The following is a 22,607-nucleotide window of genomic DNA, read 5'->3' on the forward strand; positions in this document are numbered from 1 at the left end:
AATGGTTTGGCTTAAGGGAGGACTGTGAACATTGGTGTGAAAAGCAAAAGTGAGAATAGAGACTTAAATGTAAGAGCTGGGCCCTGCCACAAACAGTTCAGGGCCCAAGAGAGCTCAGTACAGGGCAAAAGGGTGGGTGTCCTCCCAGCAGGATGCTGGTGATAGAGTTCTCCCTGTTTTCTTGAGGTCCTAAGGTGTCCCTCCATCCCCTACAGAGGGTCCATATATCATGTCATAGTGTTCTGGGAACAAGGGATCCCCAAGGATGAGTACAGCACAGCTGGCAATGTGAGGAGAGGGCTAGCCAGACTCAGCCCTCTCTTCTTCTAATCCACATTCTCTGAACTACCTTCTCAGCCTGGAATTCATTTTCTGCTAAGTTTCATCCTCTAGTGACCCAGTGTCATTCTTGTTTCAATGTGTGGGTTTGGGAATTCTGAACTAACTCGATGGCGGCTATTTCTACTGGTCACACCTGGAACAAGATACATGAGATCTTCAGGCATCCAGAATGGTGCATTTAAGGAGTTCTGAGAGCCTGTAAAATTTAGAACAACCATATTCTTAGGTGTAAAACCCTGAATGTTTCCCCCCTGAGTAATAATAAACAAGATAGTGTTATTTATGAGCATGTCTTACTAGGCAGAGACTATGCAATAAAGCAAGAGAAACAAGGAGAGGATTAGAAATGGAGATGTTTAACTTTAGTAACTATTAATCTATATATTAGACAACTCAAAAGAATCTACTAATTAACAATTAGGATTGGTAGGTGACTTTTTGCAGATACTATAGAGATAAAAGCCAGTTAATAAAATCATCTGTAGGCACAGGAAAGTAGCAATGAGAACTTGAAATCGATACCTGTGTCAAGTGCATCTTCAGCTCCCGAGATAACAAGGCAACCTTGCACATTTGTCCTGTCCTGATGAGGTCATATCATGTGGTCCCAGGACATAAATATTTGTGACAGCCTTTATCTGTTATTCTTGCTGGCACTGTAATATCAGAAGGAAAGACAAACACGGAAATGAACAACTCTAGGATAGCACAGGCTTAATTTGGGAAGGGCCAGAGGAGGAGAGCACTCTAGTCTAAGAAACCAGAGAGGCTGTTATTGCTCTGTAAGGCAGAAAAAGGAAAGAGGAAAAGGGACAGACATATTCTTTTTGGGGTTGTGGTGACTATCGTTATGGTAGCTAGGGAAATAGGTAGTGACATAAGGAATGTTACGTGATGCGTGAACATCTCTCATGATCAGTTATTGCTGGGGGTGGATGGGATGGAAAGAACAAGAATATGAAAGACTTAATTTTGGAATTGTTATTGTCATCTCTTGCTAAAATTAGGGAGCTTCACAAAATGACATGGCTCTGGGTAATAGTCCTGAATGCACCCTGTTGAAATTATTTTTTGTGGAAGCATCAACATTTCCAGACTAAAATCTTACTGGAAGTGAACTGAAGGTACCCCATATTGGAAACCACAGAGTCTATTGTTGTTTGGATATGACTCATTGTTGTGTTTGAATGTGACTCTTGCTAGCTTGGTGTATCATGAGAGTATCCATTTGTGGGGACCATCATCTGGCATTCTCTAAGTCACTATTCATTTCCCCAACTACCACTGCCTGAGCTTCCATTTCTGTTCCTATAAGTAACCCATACTCCTGTAAGTAACCCCAGCAAAAGCCAATGGCTCACCAAATTGGACTTTGGTTATATACTTTCATCTGTTGTTGTTTTCTTATCTGGAGTGAGTACATGTTTGCTTATGCCTCCCCAGGAATAGTGTCACTCAACAACTTGGCGTATTGTTTCCCTCCAAGCTGACACACATAGATCAAGATTCTCCATTCAGTCCCTTCCACGGTGTGGTACTAAAGAAGATGATACTCTGTCTTGATGCCTTTTCTACTACTGTGATAAAATACTGTGACCAAGGCAACTTACAAAGGAAGCATTTAATTTGGCTTAACATTTCAGAGGGTTAGCGTGAACTATGGCCAAGTGAAGGAGCAGTTGAGAGCTCATATCTTGATTTACTATCTTGAGGTGGATGGAAAGCACCAAGCGTTGCATGAATCTTTAGGAATCTCAAAGCCTGCTTCCAGTGACAAACTTTCCCAACTAGGCCACACCTCCTAATCCTTCCCAAACAGATCCACCAACTGGCAAAAAATGTATGAGCCTATGGGTGCCATTTTCATTCTAACCACCATGTATTCAAGTTCTAAGAAGTTGGGAAGATAAAAACATTATTAAGGAACTAATCTGTAATGTTTTGTTTCTTGAAAGCAAAACAAATAGAAAGTGCTGAGACAGGAAATAAATATTCAATCTTCCTCATGTGCTTATGAGCAGAGTTCTGTAAACATCTATTTGCATGGGCATCTCATGGAGTAGTTAGATCTTATATGGACATTTCTTTGCTTTTCTAATCACCCATGTCTTAAATATAGGAGGTCTTCTTATGGCTTGAACTTTTGCACACTTCAGCACAGTTTTTCATTGTGTGCTTTATAGTTGTGTTTGGCATCAAAGGTTTATTGCTTATGTGATTTATTTCTTTTATACTGTGGGAGGTTTCTATCTTCTCCACAAGTCTCTGCTGTGTCTTGTCCAATCCTTTATTTTTGCTCCTTTAAAATATTGTTTCTTGGGCTGGAGAGGTGGATTGGCAGTTAAGAGTATTGACATCCACATAATGGCTCACAATCATCTCTAAGTCCAATCTCAGGGGATCTGATAGCCTCTTCAGGGGGGTACCAGGAATGCACATGATGCACAGACATAATAATGACAGAACATAGTTTGCATTAAAATAAAAAATTATATATTTTTAAATTTCTTTGTAGTTTCTTTTCTTTTCTTTCTTTCTTTCTTTCTTTTTTAAAGACACCATACCCATAGGTTTTAATTTTTTTTCATGGAGATAACCTTAGCAGGTAACAACTTTATTCATACTATTTTAGCAAGAACCATTTTATTTGTAATGCATATAAAATGACATTGGTATTTTAATCTGTAGGCAGGCACAGTGAGTTCACCCTTGCTTGGGTGAGTGCAAAGCCAATAAGCACACAAGGCAATAGAAGAGTGGAGAAAGCTTTGTTATTTGTACAAGGAAGAAGAGCCCTGGGATAACTCCCAAAGCATCAGTTCCTTAAACAAAGGAGACAGAGGGAATTTATTAGGGAAACTCATGCATATTCAGGTTGAAAAAAAAAGTCATGCCTGGCAAAAATAGATAAAATGTGAATTAATCACAGTAGGTTACTTCTCCCAGAGTAACTCTTTGTTTACCTTTTTTCCACTCTACCATCCTTCAGACACTGCCAGTGCTTACAGTGTTCCCCAGAGTCGCAGACTCCATCTCTACCTGTCCCTCCTGCTGGGCCTCCCCTATCTGAGACATGCCATTGTATCAGTAGAGGTAGGGTGCTTGTCTTTACTCTGGTGCTAGAATCTCCTTTGCCTTTGCTTGGTTGATCTTGCCTATGCTAATAGCTCTTGCATTCAGCTCCTCTCTTCTCTGTCCCGGCTCCTGCACATGCATGATTGCTGATGGAGATTGGGAATCCTAGGCCTGTGCTTGCAGAGTATGATGGCAAGCACGACGCAGATGCATTCTTTTGATCCTGTGGTTTTAGTTAGCACCATGTGTGGAAAGCGATACAGGGACCTCTGGACTCGAAGGGTGTATATGAGGGGGTGGGGCATGGGAATAAAGGGTGGGGTTAGGGGAGGGGGCAATAAAGTGACTGCCAGCTTGACTACTCCATTATTAGGGTAAAAAATTTTCTTTATTGTGACTTAGAGAGAGAACATATCCAGAGGCATCTGGAGGAGTCCAGAGCAGAGAGAAAGAGAAAACAGACTGGACATGGCCAGCTCTAGAGAAGCAGAAGAGTGGGGGAGAATAGTTGGGGGTAGTGCTGTAGCAAGAGACAGAGAATAGCCCAGAGAGAGTGAATCAGAAGGGAACAAGAGGATAGAGACATGGCAAGAGAGAGTGAATAAATAAGAGCGTGAATAATGAAAGAGAATAGCAAGAGAGAGAATAGAGTCAGAGTGGGTGGAGAAATCCCGTGGATTATAAGGAGGATAAGTGTGGGGAAGCAGGGGGAGGAGGGAAGGGCAGGGTGCTATCATGGACTTTGAACTGTGTAACAGATAACTGTGGCACTGAGGGAGCCTGGAGGCCAGCATGGGCTTTGATATGCTGCTAGGCATCATAGGTAGCCACATGTCCCTTTGGGCAGAGGTAAGGGGAATGACTCCTTCTGGCAGCTGGGAACCAATGTCACAAGTTCCTAAGGAAGGCTGGCTTTTATCTAACCACCAAGAATCCTTCTGTAGTTTGGCTTGAGCTCATTTCTAGACATGGACAGCCTGAGACCTAGCGGTGGGGTTGCAGAGTACATGTGTTGCCCAGGGCCAGTTAGGTGGAAATAGCCAGCTGCCTATTGCTGCTTTGGGTTTAATTTTTACCTTTGCAATCAGTGATATCCTCCCTGCCACTGCTTAATAAAAGGTCAGGGCTTAAGAGTCTCTCTGCTCCTTCTTCCATCCCCTTTGTTTTTTCAAAATAATTTTTTATTTATTATATTTTATTCACACTACATCTCAATTGCTATCTCCCCCCCCCACTCTTATCTTCCCGTTCCCACCATCCCTCCATCTTCTGCCCTATTCCCCTCCTTTAGACCTCTCCTTTGTCACTTCTGGGTGTTTCTAGGTCACTGTTGTTATAGACTAAGAGCTGTGGCTAGCACTGTCTTGGGCTCTTCCTGTCAATGCTGTTAACAGTGAAAGATTAAACAGTATTTACTATGACTAATATTTCATGCAATGAGGACAGCCATAAAGTATCTGAAGTGGGAAGCATAAGGCCCCTGCTCCTCACTACATGCCAGCGTTAGTCCCTTGCTTGTTTGAGGTAAAGGGAAAGCTGACCAGGCTGGGGCAATAGAAGATACGGGAATCTGGGTGTCAGGATATTTTAATATTTGAACACACACTTCCATGCCTGGCAGTCCTCTTCACACTCACCTGCCTTTTCTTTCCTCTCTTCCTATAGGCAGTTGACAAGGGCTTGTGGGAAGCTGAGGGCAGCCCTGTAGCAGAGAATTCCGAGGCCTCTGCTACAGTGCTCTCAGGGCTACAGTCTGAACCTAAAATACATGGCTGCAGACTGACAGTTCTCAGACTGTCTTCCTTTGTTGAAGTCTCTTTTCTTCAAACTCTTTGGCTGGAACAGGAAAGATTCTATGGCAACTCTCAGGTTTAAAACATTATCATTTTTATCCTGGGCCAAATTGAAATGATGGTAATTTATACACATTATTTTATAGTTTAAAAAAAACCTGATTTCTTGGATACACATAGTTGTATGTATTGCCATTTAGCTAAAATGTGAGAAAGTTATTTTTTGAAGGCTCTCGTTCTTCAGCATTGTCTTATCTCCGGTTTCTTTCCAGCTCCAACAAGGAGGCATTCAAACAACTGTAGCTGTTGGCTATACTACTGGTATAGGAAAAAAAAAAAACCCAAAACCAAACAACAACAACAACAGCGACAAAAAACCAACCAAAAACCAAAGCAAAACACTCCAAGGTGACATGGGTCAAAAGCACTTCACGTAATCATTTACTTTTTGTTTCTCACTTGATGCCATTTTTGGTTTTAGCCTTTTTTTTTTTTCTAAAATGTTCTGAAACAAAATAATATAGTGAGCAGAGCCAGGTCCAGTGGACTGCAATTAGGCAAAATAACACAGCAGTTATAGGGATTCATGACTGTGTTTCTGCAGAGGGAGGATCTGGGCTGAATCCCAATACACCATTTATAAGCACCAACTAAGGCTATCCCCGGATGAGTAGGAGTGTGAGCAGCGAAGGCACACTGTCTCCTCCATTAACGGGGCAATGTGGGTTGCAGGCCTTCCTCAGTGGGTAGGTGGTCAGTGAGTCCCCTGGCCAGGGAAGGTGGCCTAGGAGGGACATTGTAGGGCTCCTTCTTTCTTTCTCCTGCATCCCTCCCTCCATCTTTTTTTTCCTGACTCACAGACTGGTAGTCATAAAGCCAGATTTAGGCCCCCCACTCTCTGGAAACCATTGTGGTATGTTTAGGGGCCCAAACTTGTGAGAAATGGATAATCACAGTATATCTCAAAGACCCAGGGCAGCAAATGGTCAGATTTAAAGATACCCACAGAGACTTAACAGGATACTTTAAAACAACAACAACAACAACAACAACAACAACAACAACAACAACAACGTACATTTCTTACAGAAATGTCACAGCCCTACATATTCTATTGGTTTTGATAATACAAAAGTATTCTATTAGAAGAAGACCACCAACTATTGGTAGGGCTCTCTGGAAAATTGGTATTCTGGTTGTAAATGCTGTTACATGTCCTAGCACAAACGCCACAGGTCTAGGGTGACTGGGGAAGGGAGTGGTGAGAGGCAGCTTTCCCAGGGTGCAGCTTTTCAGCAGAGAACTATTTTCATGTTTTGTAAAATGGTGGATTTGTAAACCCCACCATTATTGTGTCTTCTCATGCCCCGCTTTCATGTTTAAAAAAAAAAACCATTTTTTTTGTGTTTGTGTGTGGAGGCATGACAGTGTGTGTGTGTATGTGTGTAGTCAGAAGTCAACTTGCAGGAATCAATTTTCCCAATACATTGATTCTGGGGATCAAACTCATGTCATCAGGGTTGGCACCAAGTTCCCTTTTATCCTCTGAGCCACCTCACCAGCCTTCAACTGCCAATTAAAGTGATAACAGATGCATTTGAGGAGTGATTTAGTGTTGGCTGAGATGATGCCTCATGCACAGCATGATGCTGGCAGGGTTTCATAAACACTGAATGCATGGTTCTTAGGCACCACATGAGACTTGACATGACTTCATCCACGTGGCCCACAGCAGCAGCCTGGGCAGCTTCAAACAAGGAAACCTGGCTGATCATCTGGCTAGCACCAAACACAGACAGACAGGTGCAAACACAAGGTTTTGCTCGTGCTAAAGTCTTCTTTGGTTTCCTTCCAGGCATCTTGTGCTCCTTTAAAAAAAAAGATTTTCTCTTCTTAACAGTTTGGTCATTCAAAAAATATCTCTCAGGGTCAGTGAGATAGCTTAATGGGTAAAGACTTTTGCCACCTCCCAAAAAATGTAAGCATGAAAACCTGAGTTTTATCCCCAGAAGCCATGTGAAGTGGGGAATAAAAGAACTGACTCTAATTTACAAAGTTGGTTTTCCACATGTGTGCTGTGATACCTCCATCTCATGACAAGTGCTCATGCATGTGCGCGCGCGCGCACACACACACACACCACGAACTAACAACAACAATGATGATTAAACATAATGATAATATAAGCCTCTTTAAAATTTTGTCTTTTAATTTTATGTGAAAGGAATTTTGCCTGTATTCATGTCTGTTTTTTACCCTCAGATGCCAGACTCTTAAGGGGCTGGTTGTGAGCCTCCACTAGGGTACAGCCAGTGCTTTGAACTGCTGAGCTATCTCTTCAGTCCCCAAAACAAGGCCTTTTATGTTCTGTAGGTCTGTCGCAACGTGTAGCTCTTTTAAGTTTCTACAACATGTGGCCACAATGTCTCATTCGTCCACAGATTCCTGTACTCCTGAACCTGAGCCAAGACCCTGAAGTTAGTCTGCCTGCGCTGCCACTCATGTATGCCCTGGCCCTCGGTGCCTGCCTGGGAGGTAAGGGGTGCTGACTTCACTGTGGGAGACCTCATTGATCCTATGGTGCCCACAAATCAAGAGTTGGTAGTTAACAAATCAAAAGGGAATTGAAGAGAACCCTGATGCCTTCCTGGTTTCAATTTTTGAACAATCAGAACTTCAGTTCCCGCGCGAAGACATGGCTTGGATCCTGGAAACCTAGTTGGGACATGCAGAAAAACTAGAATATGATGGCGTGGGTCTCAGATAAAGAAGTCACAGACCCTGGGAAGCACAGTGTTTATTAGATGCAGTTGACGAGGGAGGCGAGGTTATTTCATCTTATCTTATCAAGGAGACGGGGTTAGCTAATCTTGGTAGGAGCTTCTCTGTAGATTGTAAACACCCAGAGGAGTGCGCTATGGTGAACATTTTCTTTACACACTATTTTCATTCATTTTTTTAAAACACATTTTTTTATTGAAAAATAAAATAATTCATATTACATCTCATTTGCTATCCCATCCCTTGCATCCTCCCATTCCTCCCTCCCTCCTGCTTTCACCCCACTCCCCTTCCCTATGACTGTGACTGAGGGGGACCTCCTCCCCCTGAATATGATACTAGGGTATCAAGTCTCTTCTTGGTAGTCTGCTATCCTTCCTCCGAGTGCCATTGGGCCTCCCCAACAAGGGGATATGGCCAAATATGGGTCACTGTTATCATTCACACTCTGACCAGAGAAAGGCTTTGCCATCCCTCTGAGCCCCACGTTAGGAAGGCTTTGCCACCCCAGTGTGGGCTGAGGTGATGGTGCCCATATCAACAACACAGTCACTCACAATTTCACTTGCTCACTACCACTTCCCATTCTGCAGAGCCCGTGATCGGATGACAATCATGAGTGAGGGTTCAAAGCCAGCACGATCCCACTCTCTACCTATATGCACCTCGCTATCCAAATCAGAAGACTGTAGTGGACACACTCTCTCATTCTCCTGCCCGGAAGCAATGCACGGGCGCTCAGGGACTCTACCTAAAAGGAAGAGGGAAGACAAAAGGTCAGACCCAGGTGCTGGGGCTGAAGTCTAAAGAAACGGCCATGGGAGTTAGGGACTGGCAGACGAAATTGACCTCTGGTTACTACATGAGGGTTTTGGATGTAGCTGTCTAGAGGGGAGTCAAGCTGGAGCCCTTCTTATATTTAGACAGCTTAATCACCTGTGGGATTGTGGAGAGTCTTAGATAAACACACCAGATCCAGTTAACACTCTTCGTGCCTCCAGATAATCTAGCTTTCTGTGTTCCTTGACTTATCTCACCATTGAATCGATAACTTGCTGGTTCATTTATCTGTTCACTTGTGGAGGGGGATTAACATCATCCTGGATGCATCTGTGACTCCAGGAGACAACTGATTCATTTAATACTGTGACTGAGGCTGGCATTCTTATAAAAACCCTTATAAAATTTGTTGCATCTGAGAAACAGCACCAGAAAACAATAGAATTTCTTTCATAGGTACATTTAACACCACCAATGGAAACAAGATCCAAAGACACTTGCAAATGTATTCCTTAAATAGGATTTTTAAATTTTGAAATGTATCAACTACTTGCTATAATAGCCTGGCATTGTGCTCTAGGGCAGGGAGCCAGTCACTCAACCTAAGATTATAACAGTGGGTACAATCTCCCACAGTGGGAGGCCCTGAGAGCCTGGAAAATGCCAGAGAGAGACTGCAGTGGAGGAAGAGAGTGGCCAGAGAAGGTATATAAAGGAAGAGGGTTCTGAGCAGGATCTTAAAGGGCAAGAGGCCTCCTGGGCTAGTAAACTTGGAAGAGTGGGGGTGGGGCCTTGAGGATAGACGCTAACACAGACTAAATTTAGACCAATAAGATAATGTAGGCTAGAGACTGAGCACATTTGGGAGGCAGGTATGCAGCATTACTGAGCAAGAAAATTTTATTGGCACTGAGAACCTTTAAACAGCAGCTCTGGTCTTGGAAAGTGCTTATTCATGGCACACTAACCATTACTTGTGCTAGGTGTTAACTGTATACAAATTCTGCAGGGCCCCATCTCTCACTGACTCAGGATTGTGATACAATTTACCTAACATAAAATTTAGCTTTCTAACAACATTGAAGCATGCCATTTGATGTCACTGGATACATTCACAGCCTCCCTTATTCGTGATATAATTCACACCCATCTGCAATCTCTTTTCATCACAGCAAACTGAAACTCCAAAAGGAAATAGTAAGTTTGTTAACCCCAGGTTTAGCATTCTGAAGAACACTTTAAGTAGAAGCTTCCAATCGACTCTGCAAATGTAATTTGCCACGTGAACTGGGGAATGTGGACTAGATAGTTTGAAACTAAAACACATTTTACTCATCTGACTATCTTGGTTTCTTTTTCTGTTGTGATAAAACACCCTGACAGAGGCCACTTAATAGAAGAGAGGTTTATTCTTGTTCACAGTTCAAGGTACAGACAACCATGGCAGGGAAGCAGTGTAACAGGAATGTGTGGTGTGTGCTGGCTAGTTTTATGTCAATTTGACTTGGGCTAAAGTCATCAGTGAGCAGGGAACCCCACTTGAGAAAATACCTCTATAAGATAGAGCTGAAGGCAGGCCTTTAGGGCTTTTCTTAATTAGTGATTGAAGAGGAGGGCCCAGCCCTTTGTGGGTGGTGCCATCCCTGGGATGGTGGTCTTGGGTTCTGTAGAAAGCAGGCTGAGCAAGCCATGGGGAGCAAGCCAGTAAGCAGTACCCATCCATGGCCTCCTGCCTCAACTCCTGTCTCCCAGGTTTCTGCCCTGACTTACTTCAATTTAGAGTGTAAACCAAACAAACCCTTTCCTCCCCAACCTGCTTTTGGCCATGGCCTTCCCTCACAGCAATAGAAACCCTAAGACACAGCATCTGGTCAGCTTCCGTTGGCAGTCAGGAAGTGGAGAACCATGAATGCCACAGCTCAGCTCTCCTTTCTCCTTACACAGGCCAAGATCCCAGGCAAGGAATGGTGATACTCACACTGGGAGGAGGGGGGCTTCCTTCCCTAATTAATAATCAATATAATCTCCCACGTACATCCGGACGCCTATCACCCAGGTGAATTTTTGGTACTGTAAGGTTGACAATGAAGACTAATTATCACATTTGGCAAGGATGAAGAATCTCATTTGGCAGGTCTCGAGATCCAGAACAGGACCAGACAGACAGACAGACAGGTGATAGAAAGGATACGGCTGAGAATTACACCCACGGGAGGTGGTCTGGGCCAGCAAAAACCATAACTTGTACTTTGCTCCCTGTTCCAAACCCTTCAGATGCTCTGTGTCTATCCGCAGAGAACCCTAGACACCCTTAAACTCCTCTTTGATGTGGCTGTAGCCCAGTGCTTTTCAACCTTCCTAATGCCGTGACTCTTTAATATAGTTTCTTATCGTTGTGGTGATGCCCCCCTCCCCCCCCCCCCCCCCCCGCCAACCATAAAATTATTTTCATTGCTACTCTTTCATAACTAATTTTGCTATTGTTATTAATGTAAACACCTGTACTTTCTGATGGTCTTAGGTGACTCCTGTGAAAGGGTTAAATGGGCTCTTGGCCACAGGTTGAGGACCCCTACTCTAGAGTGGAAGGCCGAATTCATGTTCAGAGCTTGTGACCTTTCATGCCTGGTACCACGACAAGCTTTTCAGTCTCCCTGCTGTTGTTTCTTCAGGAGGACACTGGAAAATTTCCATCTCACTGTTTTTGTTTCCAGTCTCAGAAGCATCATTTTTTTTTCCTGAGCATACACTGTAGCAGCCCCAGAGTAGGGTTATCCAGTCACTAAACCTCAGGGGAAAGGAATCTTTTTCTTTACTGTTTATGCACTGATGTCAGACCTAAACTAAGTTGGCAGAACCCTGGGTTGTGCACTTGAATAGGGAGAAAGACGAGGCTCCAATTAGGGAGAAAGAAGAGGCTCATGGGCTTGGCCGTGTAAGTCTTTCATGAATTAATAGCTATGTGAGGGGCAGGAAAGAATAATCTGATTGGATAGCCTTGGTTTTGTTCTTCACCCGGACTCTGAGGACTGGCTTATGTTTCTGATTGTACAGCATGTCCTTTTATGAAAAAGTGTGCGTAATGAAAACTTATTCAAGAAAACATTTAAGTGAAGAAAATGGCCATCAGTGAACAAAACCAGGTCATGGCAATTTTTCGCTTGGCATTTCCAACCCTTTTCATCTCCTGAAAGAATTTCCTAAGAGACGTCTGAGCCTAGGGTCCTATGCTTCATGTCTGAGATTTCGTTACACTGTTTAAAAAGGACACACGTTGCCAACCCGTGGTTGTTAGCTTTGCTTGTATTGTCTCTAAAGTACACATTTTACTTGATTCCAACAGGGACCTCTTCTCAATCCTTCTTAGCATTATAGAGAGCGGTGATAAGCCTATCTGTGACGGAATCATGCTATTTACGGACAGCTAACTCATTTTCTGGTTGGCACTGTGTTTTATTTCCAGACATTTGCAAAGCATTGACTTTGACGATGACTGTAATCATCACATCACAGGCTTTGAACAGAAGAAAAGAGCAGAAACCGACTTCCTAGATAATCTGGGGCGGTATTACATTTTCCGATTTCTGATTCTAGGTAATGGGACACTGATTGGTGCTTCCGCAAACGTTGTTTGTGCAGGAATTGCAGAGCAGCACGGGTACGGATTCTCTTTCATGGAATTTTTCAGGTACTTTAAATATTAAAAATTAATCATTTAAAATCTATCCTTAAGTTTCAGGTTCTTAAAGTTATTTAATTTTTAAAACAGTACCAATGCACGCTGCCAAACAGTTCCATAGTCATGATTTAGTGATGAGAGACTTTGGTGTGGGTGATATGAGCTCTGATCAAGGCAACGTTGGTTGCTAAGATCAGCTTCATCATATTCTGAATGACCTGGGTTGAGTCAGTGACTAAGAAATGTTTGTAATCTTGCTGGACACTGCAAGTTTTTGTGTTTTGAAATTTTTAATGTGAGCCAGGTGGTGGCTGCACCTGCCTTTAATGCCAGTACTTGGGAGGCAGAGGCAGGAGGATCTTTGAGTTCGGGGCCAGTCTGGTCTACACCATGAGTTCCAGGACAGCCAAAAGAGAAACCCTGTCTTGAAAAATCAGAAAGAAAAATAAAAAGGAAAAAAGAAAAAAAAATCTTACTGGGAACTTAAGGTGGTGAGCACATTAAAAAAATATGCTAGCAAGGACGCAGGAATAATACTGAAAATTAGGACCAAGCTAATTATGCCTAGGGCAGCCTGGAAGTCAGTAGTTCATGTATGAGCACCTCATAGGAGCACCTCAGGGATGGGTCTGGTGCTGTTGGGAGCACAGCTGATATATATGAATGGAAATCTGTTCCAGAGATGCTAGGTTCATTCTGAGGTCTTGGCTGCCTGTGTGCATATGTTTACGTGGCCCACATGCACTTTTCAAGCACAGAAGGGAGGGGAATGGAAGCAAGGGGCTTGTGCGAAATGGTTCTGGTAAAATGAGCTTTATTTGGTGTGGAGTTATGAATCTGCAGCTTGGTACATGGGCTTCTGCTTCTCCTTACGTGAGGGAGTCTAACCTAAGCTGGCCTAAGTGGCAGAGAGACTCTGGCACTTGGAGACAGTCATCCCTAACCCAGAAACTTGTCCCTCTACAAGGTGCTGCTTGCCCGGGTCTGAGCTTGGACAAAATGGCTGTTACATCTATTTGAGGACTAAGAATGCTGTCTTGTCTATGTAACATGCAAGGCTCTCTGTAGGACCAGATTATTTGACAGACTAAGCACTGAGCAGTCAAACACTGGTTAGCTGCATAGTGGAGAAGCCTCAGAACCTGGGAGCCGCTCAACCCATGAGATGAACGCCTTTGAAGTCCCTATCTGTGCCCAGTATGTAAGGAGGTCAGCATAGGGCATCAGATCTCCTGGAACTGGACTTGTGGGTTTTGGGAACTGAGTCTGGGTTCTCTGCCAGAACAAGTACTCTTAACCACTGAGGTCCATCCCTACAAAAGCCCTCTTACAAAAGAGGCTTTATGTTCCTTTATCATCCTGTTCGGACTGGGCTGCTTTCCATTGCACTTAACTACAGGTCATACGCATACTAAGAAATGCCCTATAAATTGCTTGTATTCCCTATATAATCTTACTTCTGTTGTGTGATAGAAGTCCAATCCCCCACAGGTCATCTGAATCAATCATCCAATTCCCCAGAGGTCATCTGAATCAATCACACCCGCTATTACTGTAACTCCTACTTTATCTTGTTGACTCAAGGATATGAAGAATTACAGTAACCATGGGGAAGCTGCAGTGTTCAATTCAGTGGAGACAATATCATTCTTCCTTCTAGGAACCACGCCTTCTATATCGGCAGAGTATGAGGTTGTTGGAGCAAGAAACGACAAGTTTGCTGGGGGGTATGACTTTATTCAGGGCCGTCTCATCATAAAAAACACAGGCAGTCCAACTTCAAAATTTTCCATGATATTTAAGTTCCAACATTTCTAAATTCTAAGGTTTCTTTTGGGATTAAAAAGAAAGTTTTAGTCAAGAGTCTGTGTAAAACCCAAAAAGAAGGCATATATATCTGATATATAATGGCATAGAATAAATTACCTGATTTCAAAAGGAAGTACCGTATTGGTAGCAAGGAATGAGTGGACCAAAACAAGACTAAACCCATCATATGAACAGCCCTAGGTCTAGCAGCTGGAACTCTGATGGCATAATTCCTGCTCCACCTGCCTTGCTTAGCTTGGCCCCTCCCACTCTGCTCTTCTGGCTTATCTCTTGGGTCAGGAAAATAATAGTTGTTTTTTTTTTTTTAAATCAGTTTTCCTCTGTGAATGCCACATGTTTCTGGAATCCTCGATCTCCTGGAGTCGTGGTTGAAACTTAGGTTTCAAGTTTATAGGGTCTGTTTTCAGGGGACCCAGCCCTCCGATACATCCCCTTTGCTCATGGCCTTCTGCAACCTTGGATGCGAGCTTTCACGCTCCGTATCCTTTCCTCTTGTATGCCTATAAAGTCTGTATGCCTATAAAGTCTTGATGACTTCAAGTTCTGTTGCCGCTAGTGACACCATCGCCACCCCAAACCCCCTTCTGTTAGAGCTGCTGTGGTCATGAGCACGGGGGAAGCTGAACCTGGACCAAAATTATGCGCAGTTTCTGTGAGCAGTGAGCCCTTTCAGTAGCATTCTCAGCTCAGGCAGGCCTCTTTCTAACGAGTTTGTGTTGTCACAGCTGTGGCCTTTGACAAGGTCCTGTCCTCAGGACGCCTCATCTATTGTCTCACTGCAGAACTTGGGTTGTCCTTTAAAGGTGCTAATTTTCTTACTATAACACAGATCTCTTGTCACAACCTACCTTGTTTGAAACTTTAACCTTACTTAAGTCCTTTCATTACCAAACTGCACCTTTTCTGTATTTGTTTGCTTGTTTGTTTGTTCTACTTTTACTTTGACTGTAAACCTGGCTAAGATCAATGAGAAACAACCATTCCGCAGCCCCAAGGTTACTCTGTCTTGAAATTTCTTCTAGCAAACAAATTAGTCCATTACTTTGAAATCCGGCTTCATTAAAATTTTAGCAAGTGGGGAAAATACAGTCAGCTACAGTATAACACAAGGGACCTGCAGTGCGATTTTCAGCAGAGTCCTCTTCCCCCTGAAATCTCATGAGCACTGTTATTAATATCTGTATTGCTATCAGCGTTCTTCTACACTCTCCACACAATTATCCGTTAAACTCTGCTTAGAGCATTCTAGAACATCTCGAAGGCACAGCTCCAAACTCTTGCACATTCTCCCACAAACAAGTCCCCCCTAGCCCCCCAAACAACAAACCATACATAGAATTGATTAGATTAGCTTACACACTAGGCAGGAGCTAGTCAACAATGTCCACCTGCACATTGGAGAGGCAAAGTACGCACTAGCTACACAGCTCATGAAGCTGAATAATTTATTCAGCATCCCAAGCCAATGCGGAAAGCCTGCAAGTTCCCTGGAGAGTCATTAGTGGTTAGTCTACCTTAGAAGACTGAGAAGATGAGAGTCTGATGTCAGCAGAGGTTCACAGCATCAGGGATAGACAGAAATATGTGAAAGCAGTGCATTGCACGGCTTTCCTCCTGACCTTATATTTTTCCTGGGATTTGCCCATTTTGAGGTTAAATTTCCCTCCTCATTTTATCCTCTCTGGAAAAAATATGCTTACAGACAAACCTAGAGGTATATTTCCAAGGTCATTCTAGCAATCAAAACCATCCACCACAGCCCTTTTAAAAAATTGCTATATCACAATATAACATATACTTAAGACTGGGTAATTTAAAAAGAATAAAGATTCATTTTGCTCAGGATTCTGGAGGCTGAACATCTAAGTCATTGGCCCTTGAATCTGCTTGACATCTGGGGCAAGGGCTGCTTGCTACATAATAACACGGAAAAGGGCATCACAGGATGAGACAGAGCAAGTGTGCCAGACAGCATTTATTTTTTATAACAAAACATTCCCTCAAGAGTCCATTAATTTATTAATTCATGAGATCACTCCATTTATGAGAATGGACTCCATATGACTCAGTCACCTTCCAATGATATCACCTCTAAACACTTAATGTATGAATTCAGAGATTAAGTTTCCGCCACAGAAAATTTCAGAGACACAGTCAAAAGTAGTGAGTTGTCACCATATAAAATAAGAATGGCAACTTTGTGAGATTTATTTTATTAGTCATTTTTCCAGCTCAGGAGAAAGTAGTAGTACTGTGAATTTTACTGAGACATCAACTTGAATGACATTCCTGGGAGCCTGAGATGTGGGAAAACGACAGTGAGCTGGTGTTCAAGCCAGCAGAGGTGCTATTTGAACATCTTCCCACTGGACTCTGGGCACATTGATGATCCTGTTGCTAGGGAACAAGGTACAAAATGTAGTGCTTTACCAGTTTATTTCTGTTCAGACTCACATCTGCCACTGATGATAATGAAAAGAGTAATCCTAAAATGAATAATTGTTTTTTAATAATAATCACTGCGGTGGTCTCATCAGGATGGTTTGCTTCATGCTACTAGCTTCTTATCTTTGCATCATCATCATCATCATCATCATCATCATCATCATCATCATCATCATCATCATCATCAAGAATACAGGCCCAGCCCATATTTGGCCATGTCCCTTTGTTGGGGAGGCCCAATGGCACTCGGAGGAAGGATAGCGGTCTACCAAGAAAAGACTTGATACCCTAGCACCGTATTCAGGGGGAGGAGGTCCCCCACAGCCACAGTCATAGGGAAGGGGGATTGGGGTGAAAGTGGGAGGGAGGGAGGAATGGGAGGATGCATGGGATAGAAAATGAGATGTAATAGGAATTATTTTTAATTTTCAATAAAAATGTGTAATTATTAAAAAAAAAAAAAAGAATACAGGCCCAGAATACAGCCAAGAAAGGAGTGACAGTGGCAGTAGACAGAGACCTAGACCTGACAGGCCAGCTCTCCCTCATTTAGGCTGGACATTTAGGCTTGAGGACAGTCACCTACATGTTCCATGTTCCTCTTTGGTCATCCAAGCACAGGACTCCCTAGCCCCTCTACTTCCTTTCTATTTTCAGTGAATATGTAAACTTCATGGAGATTTTGAGACACTGGCTTGGTCTCTCAGGAAGGCAGGACAAGCCTATGCCCGTCAGGACATGTGGAGTGCCTGTAGTTCAGCACCAGTGGGTGGTAGGTGCACGTGTAATCGCAGCGGAAAGCTGGGATGACCTACAGGAGCCTGTTGAACTTAAGAGTGGGGCTATCCTCACAAACTCATTAGCACTTTATGAATCACATTTGATCTCTTGGATGTAAATGAAATGCCCTCATGGTCCAGAGCTTCCAATGCTTAGCAACTTAGTGAGATTCTGTTTCACAATAATAAGCTAAAAACAGGGGTATGGCTCAGAAGTAGAACTCCTCTCTAGCATATGTGAAACCCTAGGTTTAAATCCCAATATTACAAAATGGGGAGGAAACCCACAAACTCAGTTGGGCATATCTTCCATTTCATTTTTAAATCTTTAATATCCAATTTGCTTATATAAAGGAAGACGGTCTGATTACAAGCTCCAATTACCCCCTCTCTTTCTTTAATGTATATTAAGTTTTTTGCTGTATATATGTTTTTGTATCAATTATGTATTAGTCAGGATTCTCTAGAGTTACAGAACTTATGGAATGAATCTATTATCTATCTATCTATCTCTATACACACAGATATACATATGTACATACACGATATATACCTATGCATGTGTGTGTGTGTGTGTGTGTGTGTGTGTGTGTGTGTGTGTGTGTATTGGAATGACTTACAGACTATAGCCCAGCTAATCCAAAAATGGCTAACTGTCAACAAAAAAAAAATCCAAGAATCTAGTAGTTTCTCAGTCTCACAAGGCTGGAGTCTCAGCTGGTTCTCTGTATATACTGAGATCCCTAAGAAGTAGGCTCCAAAACCAGAGGAGGAATAAATGTGCTAGTAAGGCAAGGGCAAGCAGACAACAAACAAAAGCTTCTGTCTTCTATGTTCTTATTATAGCTCAGTTGTTATCCCATCACTGTATCCTCCTGTTTCTCCCTCCCTCCCACTTTCACCCTACTCCCCTCCCCTATGGTGTTATATAGACTTCCAGCAGAAGGCGTAGGCCATATTAAAAGTATGTCTTCCTGCCTCAAGATCTGGATCAAAGGTGTGTGTCTTCTTACCTCAAAGGGCTGGACTAGAGTGGATTCACCCACTTCAAACCAGGCCGAAAGGATCTCACAGGTGTGCCCTCCAATTCAGGATTATAATTCATTCCAGATGCAGTCAAGCTGACAACCAAGAACAGCTATCACAGCTTGTGTGCTTGGTATCCCAGGAGGCCAGGAGAGATGTTATATTCTCGGGGACTAGAGTTATGGATGGTTGCAAACCACTGTGTGAGTACAGAGCACCAAACCCAGGTCCTCTGCAAGAGCAACAAATGCTCTTAACCACCGAGTCATCTCCAGCTCTTGACTACCATGATGTTTTGATTAAGTTTGGCCCCCTAGAGATTAGCACTATTAGGAAATGCAGGCTCCTTGCAGCAGATGTGGCGGTGTTAGAGGAAATGTGTCACTGTGGAGGCGGTCATTGAGCTCTCATCTATGCTCAAGCTAGGCCTGGTGTGGCAGTCTTCTCCTGCTGCTTACAGATCAAGATGTAGAACTCTCAGCTCCTTCTCCATCACCCATGTCGGCCTGCATGCCACCATGCTCCCTACCATGATGATAATGGACTAAACTTTTGAAGCTGTAAGCCAGTCCCAGTGAAATGTTTCCTTTTATAAGAGTTGCCGTGGTCATGGTGTCTCTTTACAGCAATAAAACCCAAACTAAGACAACTCTTTCTTCATTTTCTTTCATATTTTAAATTTTGCAAAGGGATTTTTAGATGACCTCTGTCTTCTATTTATCAACTATGTGACCGTTGGTTAGTTTATTTTCTCTTTAGGTCTTTCTCCATCTATGTGCTGCTTGATTAATTTCTGCTCTCTAGACACAGAACATGTTCTTGTTACTTACCCTTGATCATTCCTATTTGTTTATCTAAGGTCTACAGTTAATTGTACTGTATGTTCATTACTGGCTCTTTTTCCTCAGGGCTGCCTAGTATCTTCATGGATGAGGTTAAAATTTATTTTTTTATTTTCAGTTTTTTGAGACAGAATTTTCTCTCTGTAGCCTTAGCTGTCCTGGCTGTCACTTTATAGACCAGGGTGTCCTCAAACTCAGAGATACCCCTGTCTCTGATTCTTCAGTGCTGGGATTAAAGGTGTGTACCACCACTGCCAACTAAATACTTTTTAAAGTAACATTATATATATAACCTGTGAGCATGTTTGTGTACCATGTGAGTGCCTGATACCCATGGAGACCTGAAGAGGGCATTAGATACACTAGAACTGGAACTACAGATGGTTATAAACCTTGTATGGGTGCTAGGAGTCGAACCCAGGTCTTCGGGGTGAGCAGCCAGTGCTTTTAACTGGCAAGCCATTTCTCTAGCCCAATGATATGGTTAATATTGAACAGTTCCTACCCAGAGTATTCTTTGAGGTCATGTTGATTTAAGGCTGGCTTTGGATACCCTTACCACATTACAGGGTTGACTTCTGTTCTGTGTCTCTGAAGACAATGCTTTATCACTTCTTTTTTCATGTGTACTCATTTCTTTTCCGATTGCTGTGATAAAATCTCCTCCCAGAAACATCTTAAGGGAAAAAGGATTTACTTGGGTTCATAGTTCAAGAACATGGTCTATCATGAGGGGGAAACCCCTGCAGCTTGAGGCAGCTGGACACTGTGTGGTCCTTAGGAGCATACAGGCATGAACACTGCTCACTTCCTTTCATCTTGCCCCTTTTTGTGTGTGTAGCAGATTCATACATTTCTATAATGAACACTCGTTTTTTTCCACCTTTATTCTCCTTTCTCTTCCTTTCCCTCTCCTACTAAAACCTTTCTTTCCAACATGTCCCTCTACTACTTTCATGTATTATTTTTTTGTGTGTGTGTGACTCACTGAATATAATTAGCATATCTTGACCAGGCTTGGGTAAGAGGTATTTAACAGAGCTTAATTTATCAGTAATGCTATCACCAATGAAAATGACATCCCTTCCTTAATAGCTTGTAACTGCCAATAGCCCCGCAAGGAGGATGGGTTCTTATGGGCCTGCTCATTTAGGAAGAAATGGTGATGGGCCTCATCACACACAGGTCTTATGTAGATAACCCAGCTGCAATGACTTCATGAAGTGCAATGGCCATCTCATGTCATCAGATGTCTTTTTGTTTCCTGTCTTTCTGTCCTATCCTCTTATATGGTTTCCACACATCCCCCTTCCATGATTTTCCTTGAGCACTATGTGTGTGTGTTTGTGTGTATGTGTGTGTATTTATGTGTATGTGTGTGTGTGTGTGTGTGTGTGTGTGTGTGTGTGTAATATAGTCATCCTATCTTCTCTCTTCTTTTTGAATAGTACCAGATCCCAACTCTGGAAATGATTCTCTCCACAGGGAGGTGGATTTCCCATCTCAATTAACCTGATCAAGATAATTCACCACGGACGTGCCCAGAGGCCATCCAGCCTTTACCTAGAATTTACCTTCAGGATGCTTCCTCACCCTCATAGATGTGCCCAAAGGCCTGTTCCCAGCTGATTCTAGATTCTATTCATTTGACAATGAACACTAACCAATGCACATTTCTGGGAGGTCTGCTGGGAAATGTATTCTGTGATATCTATAAGTTGCTTGTTCATTTTGCTGCAGGCCTGAGGAATTAAAAACCCTATATTTGAAGTCTCAGTTTTATTAGAATGTCCTCTGGTGTCTCATGGGCTAAATTTATAACACATAGAACTTTGTCTCCTTTTAGATTCACAAAGTTCCCTAGTACCACAGTTTTAAATATTTGTTATATCCCTTGCTTTCTGGCTCTTTTTATGTGGAGTCTTACTGTCTCCCGTCTAACTTAGTTTTCATAAAAACATGAGAATGTTCTCCCTATTACTTCAGTGTCCTTTATTCCATCTTCACTTGGCTTTATTCATTCTGTGGCATCTTAGAATTTAATCTTCATTTCTAGCATAATTAAATGTCTACTTTGAATTCCTGCTTTGTATTGTTGTCTGCTTCCGTTCTTTATGTTTAGGGTTTGATTCAAGTTACTTTTTCAAATCCCTCTGTGATGTTTGAGGGTATGCCATACCTGCACAGTGTTTCAGTCCAGTATTTTGTACTAGTTTACATTTGCCTTTTTGATAACATCTGTGTGGGGCTTTGTGTTTGGAGTTTTTTTTTTTTTTAACAGCCTCTTTGAGTTTGGATTCTCGTGCTTCATGAGCAGTCTGCCAGGTGGGGTCACTCCCTCCACTCCTGGTTTGATGGAAGTCTTTACCCTTGGTTGCATACTGTAGCTCCTGTGTTCTGAGTTTTATTTCCTTATAGCTTTGGGAGTTAGCTAATGCACTACTGTTTTGTTTCTTTGTCTTTCAGCATTCTCCATTTTCTTCCCTCATTGCTTTTCCCTTCTTCTCTCAGTCCTGAATGGATGCATGAGTACCTCTTGCTGTTTTCTGTCTCTTCCCCCAGCAAGGATGCTGCCAAGCCTGACACTGGGAGCCCTGGGAATGGCTTCTCCTGCACCCTGTGTCACTTGCAGTAGTTCTACATTCAGGTTGGCCTTTCAAGTTATGGCTGTTCTTGCCTCAACTTTAGAAACTTTATTACTTTTTTTTTTCTGTTGGGCTCTGTTGGTTGTTTGCACAGGCTTGGGGCAGGTCCATGAGGGTAGAGATGAGCCCGATGAGAACTGAGGTTTGTTCACGGCCCCTCCGCTCATTGGTTGTACCGAGAGGCATGAGATCTATGTGGTAAGTTTTTCATGTTGATGCATGAGTTTATTGTGGCTACTTTCACAGTGCCACACCCTGTGGCTCCACCCTCCTTTTGAAGACAGGAATATCATTAATTCTGTTTTACACATCCATTCTGCCATGCCCATGTACCTCCCCCCCCCCCCACACACACCGCCAAGAGCATCTTTGCTTTACTTCCTTGAAAGGATAACTCCTCTCCCCTTCCCCCCTTTTTTTTAACAGAAGAGAATTAATTTATCACTAGAGATTAATTTGATTCTGTATTCTTTGGGTAGAAATGTAGTCTCCTGTGTATTTTCACCCAGGGAAATAGACTACCCCTTTTACTCCTACTCACTCAGCACACACACACACACATCTATAAACAGCCATTTTATCAACTGATA

At 42.7% G+C, this 22,607-nt stretch overlaps 1 protein-coding gene across 2 annotated transcripts in view; it reads left to right on the plus strand.

Annotated features, from left to right (window-relative positions):
• OCA2 (OCA2 melanosomal transmembrane protein) overlaps positions 1-22,607 on the plus strand; it is a 281,703-nt gene that overhangs the window by 159,407 nt on the left and 99,689 nt on the right. The window contains exons 22-24 of one of the 2 annotated variants that reach the window (XM_084773945.1): positions 7,652-7,745; positions 12,366-12,459; positions 14,111-14,153. In XM_084773945.1, the coding sequence (XP_084630071.1) occupies positions 7,652-7,745; positions 12,366-12,459; positions 14,111-14,141 (219 nt within the window). In that variant the 3' untranslated portion in view covers positions 14,142-14,153. Of the gene's footprint in view, positions 1-7,651; positions 7,746-12,365; positions 12,460-14,110; positions 14,154-22,607 lie in introns of those variants that run through there. The other variant, XM_084773944.1, reaches the window with a different exon arrangement.

The sequence above is a fragment of the Acomys minous genome, assembly GCF_964271855.1.
Source record: "Acomys minous genome assembly, chromosome: 2".
Classification (NCBI taxonomy): domain Eukaryota; kingdom Metazoa; phylum Chordata; class Mammalia; order Rodentia; family Muridae; genus Acomys; species Acomys minous.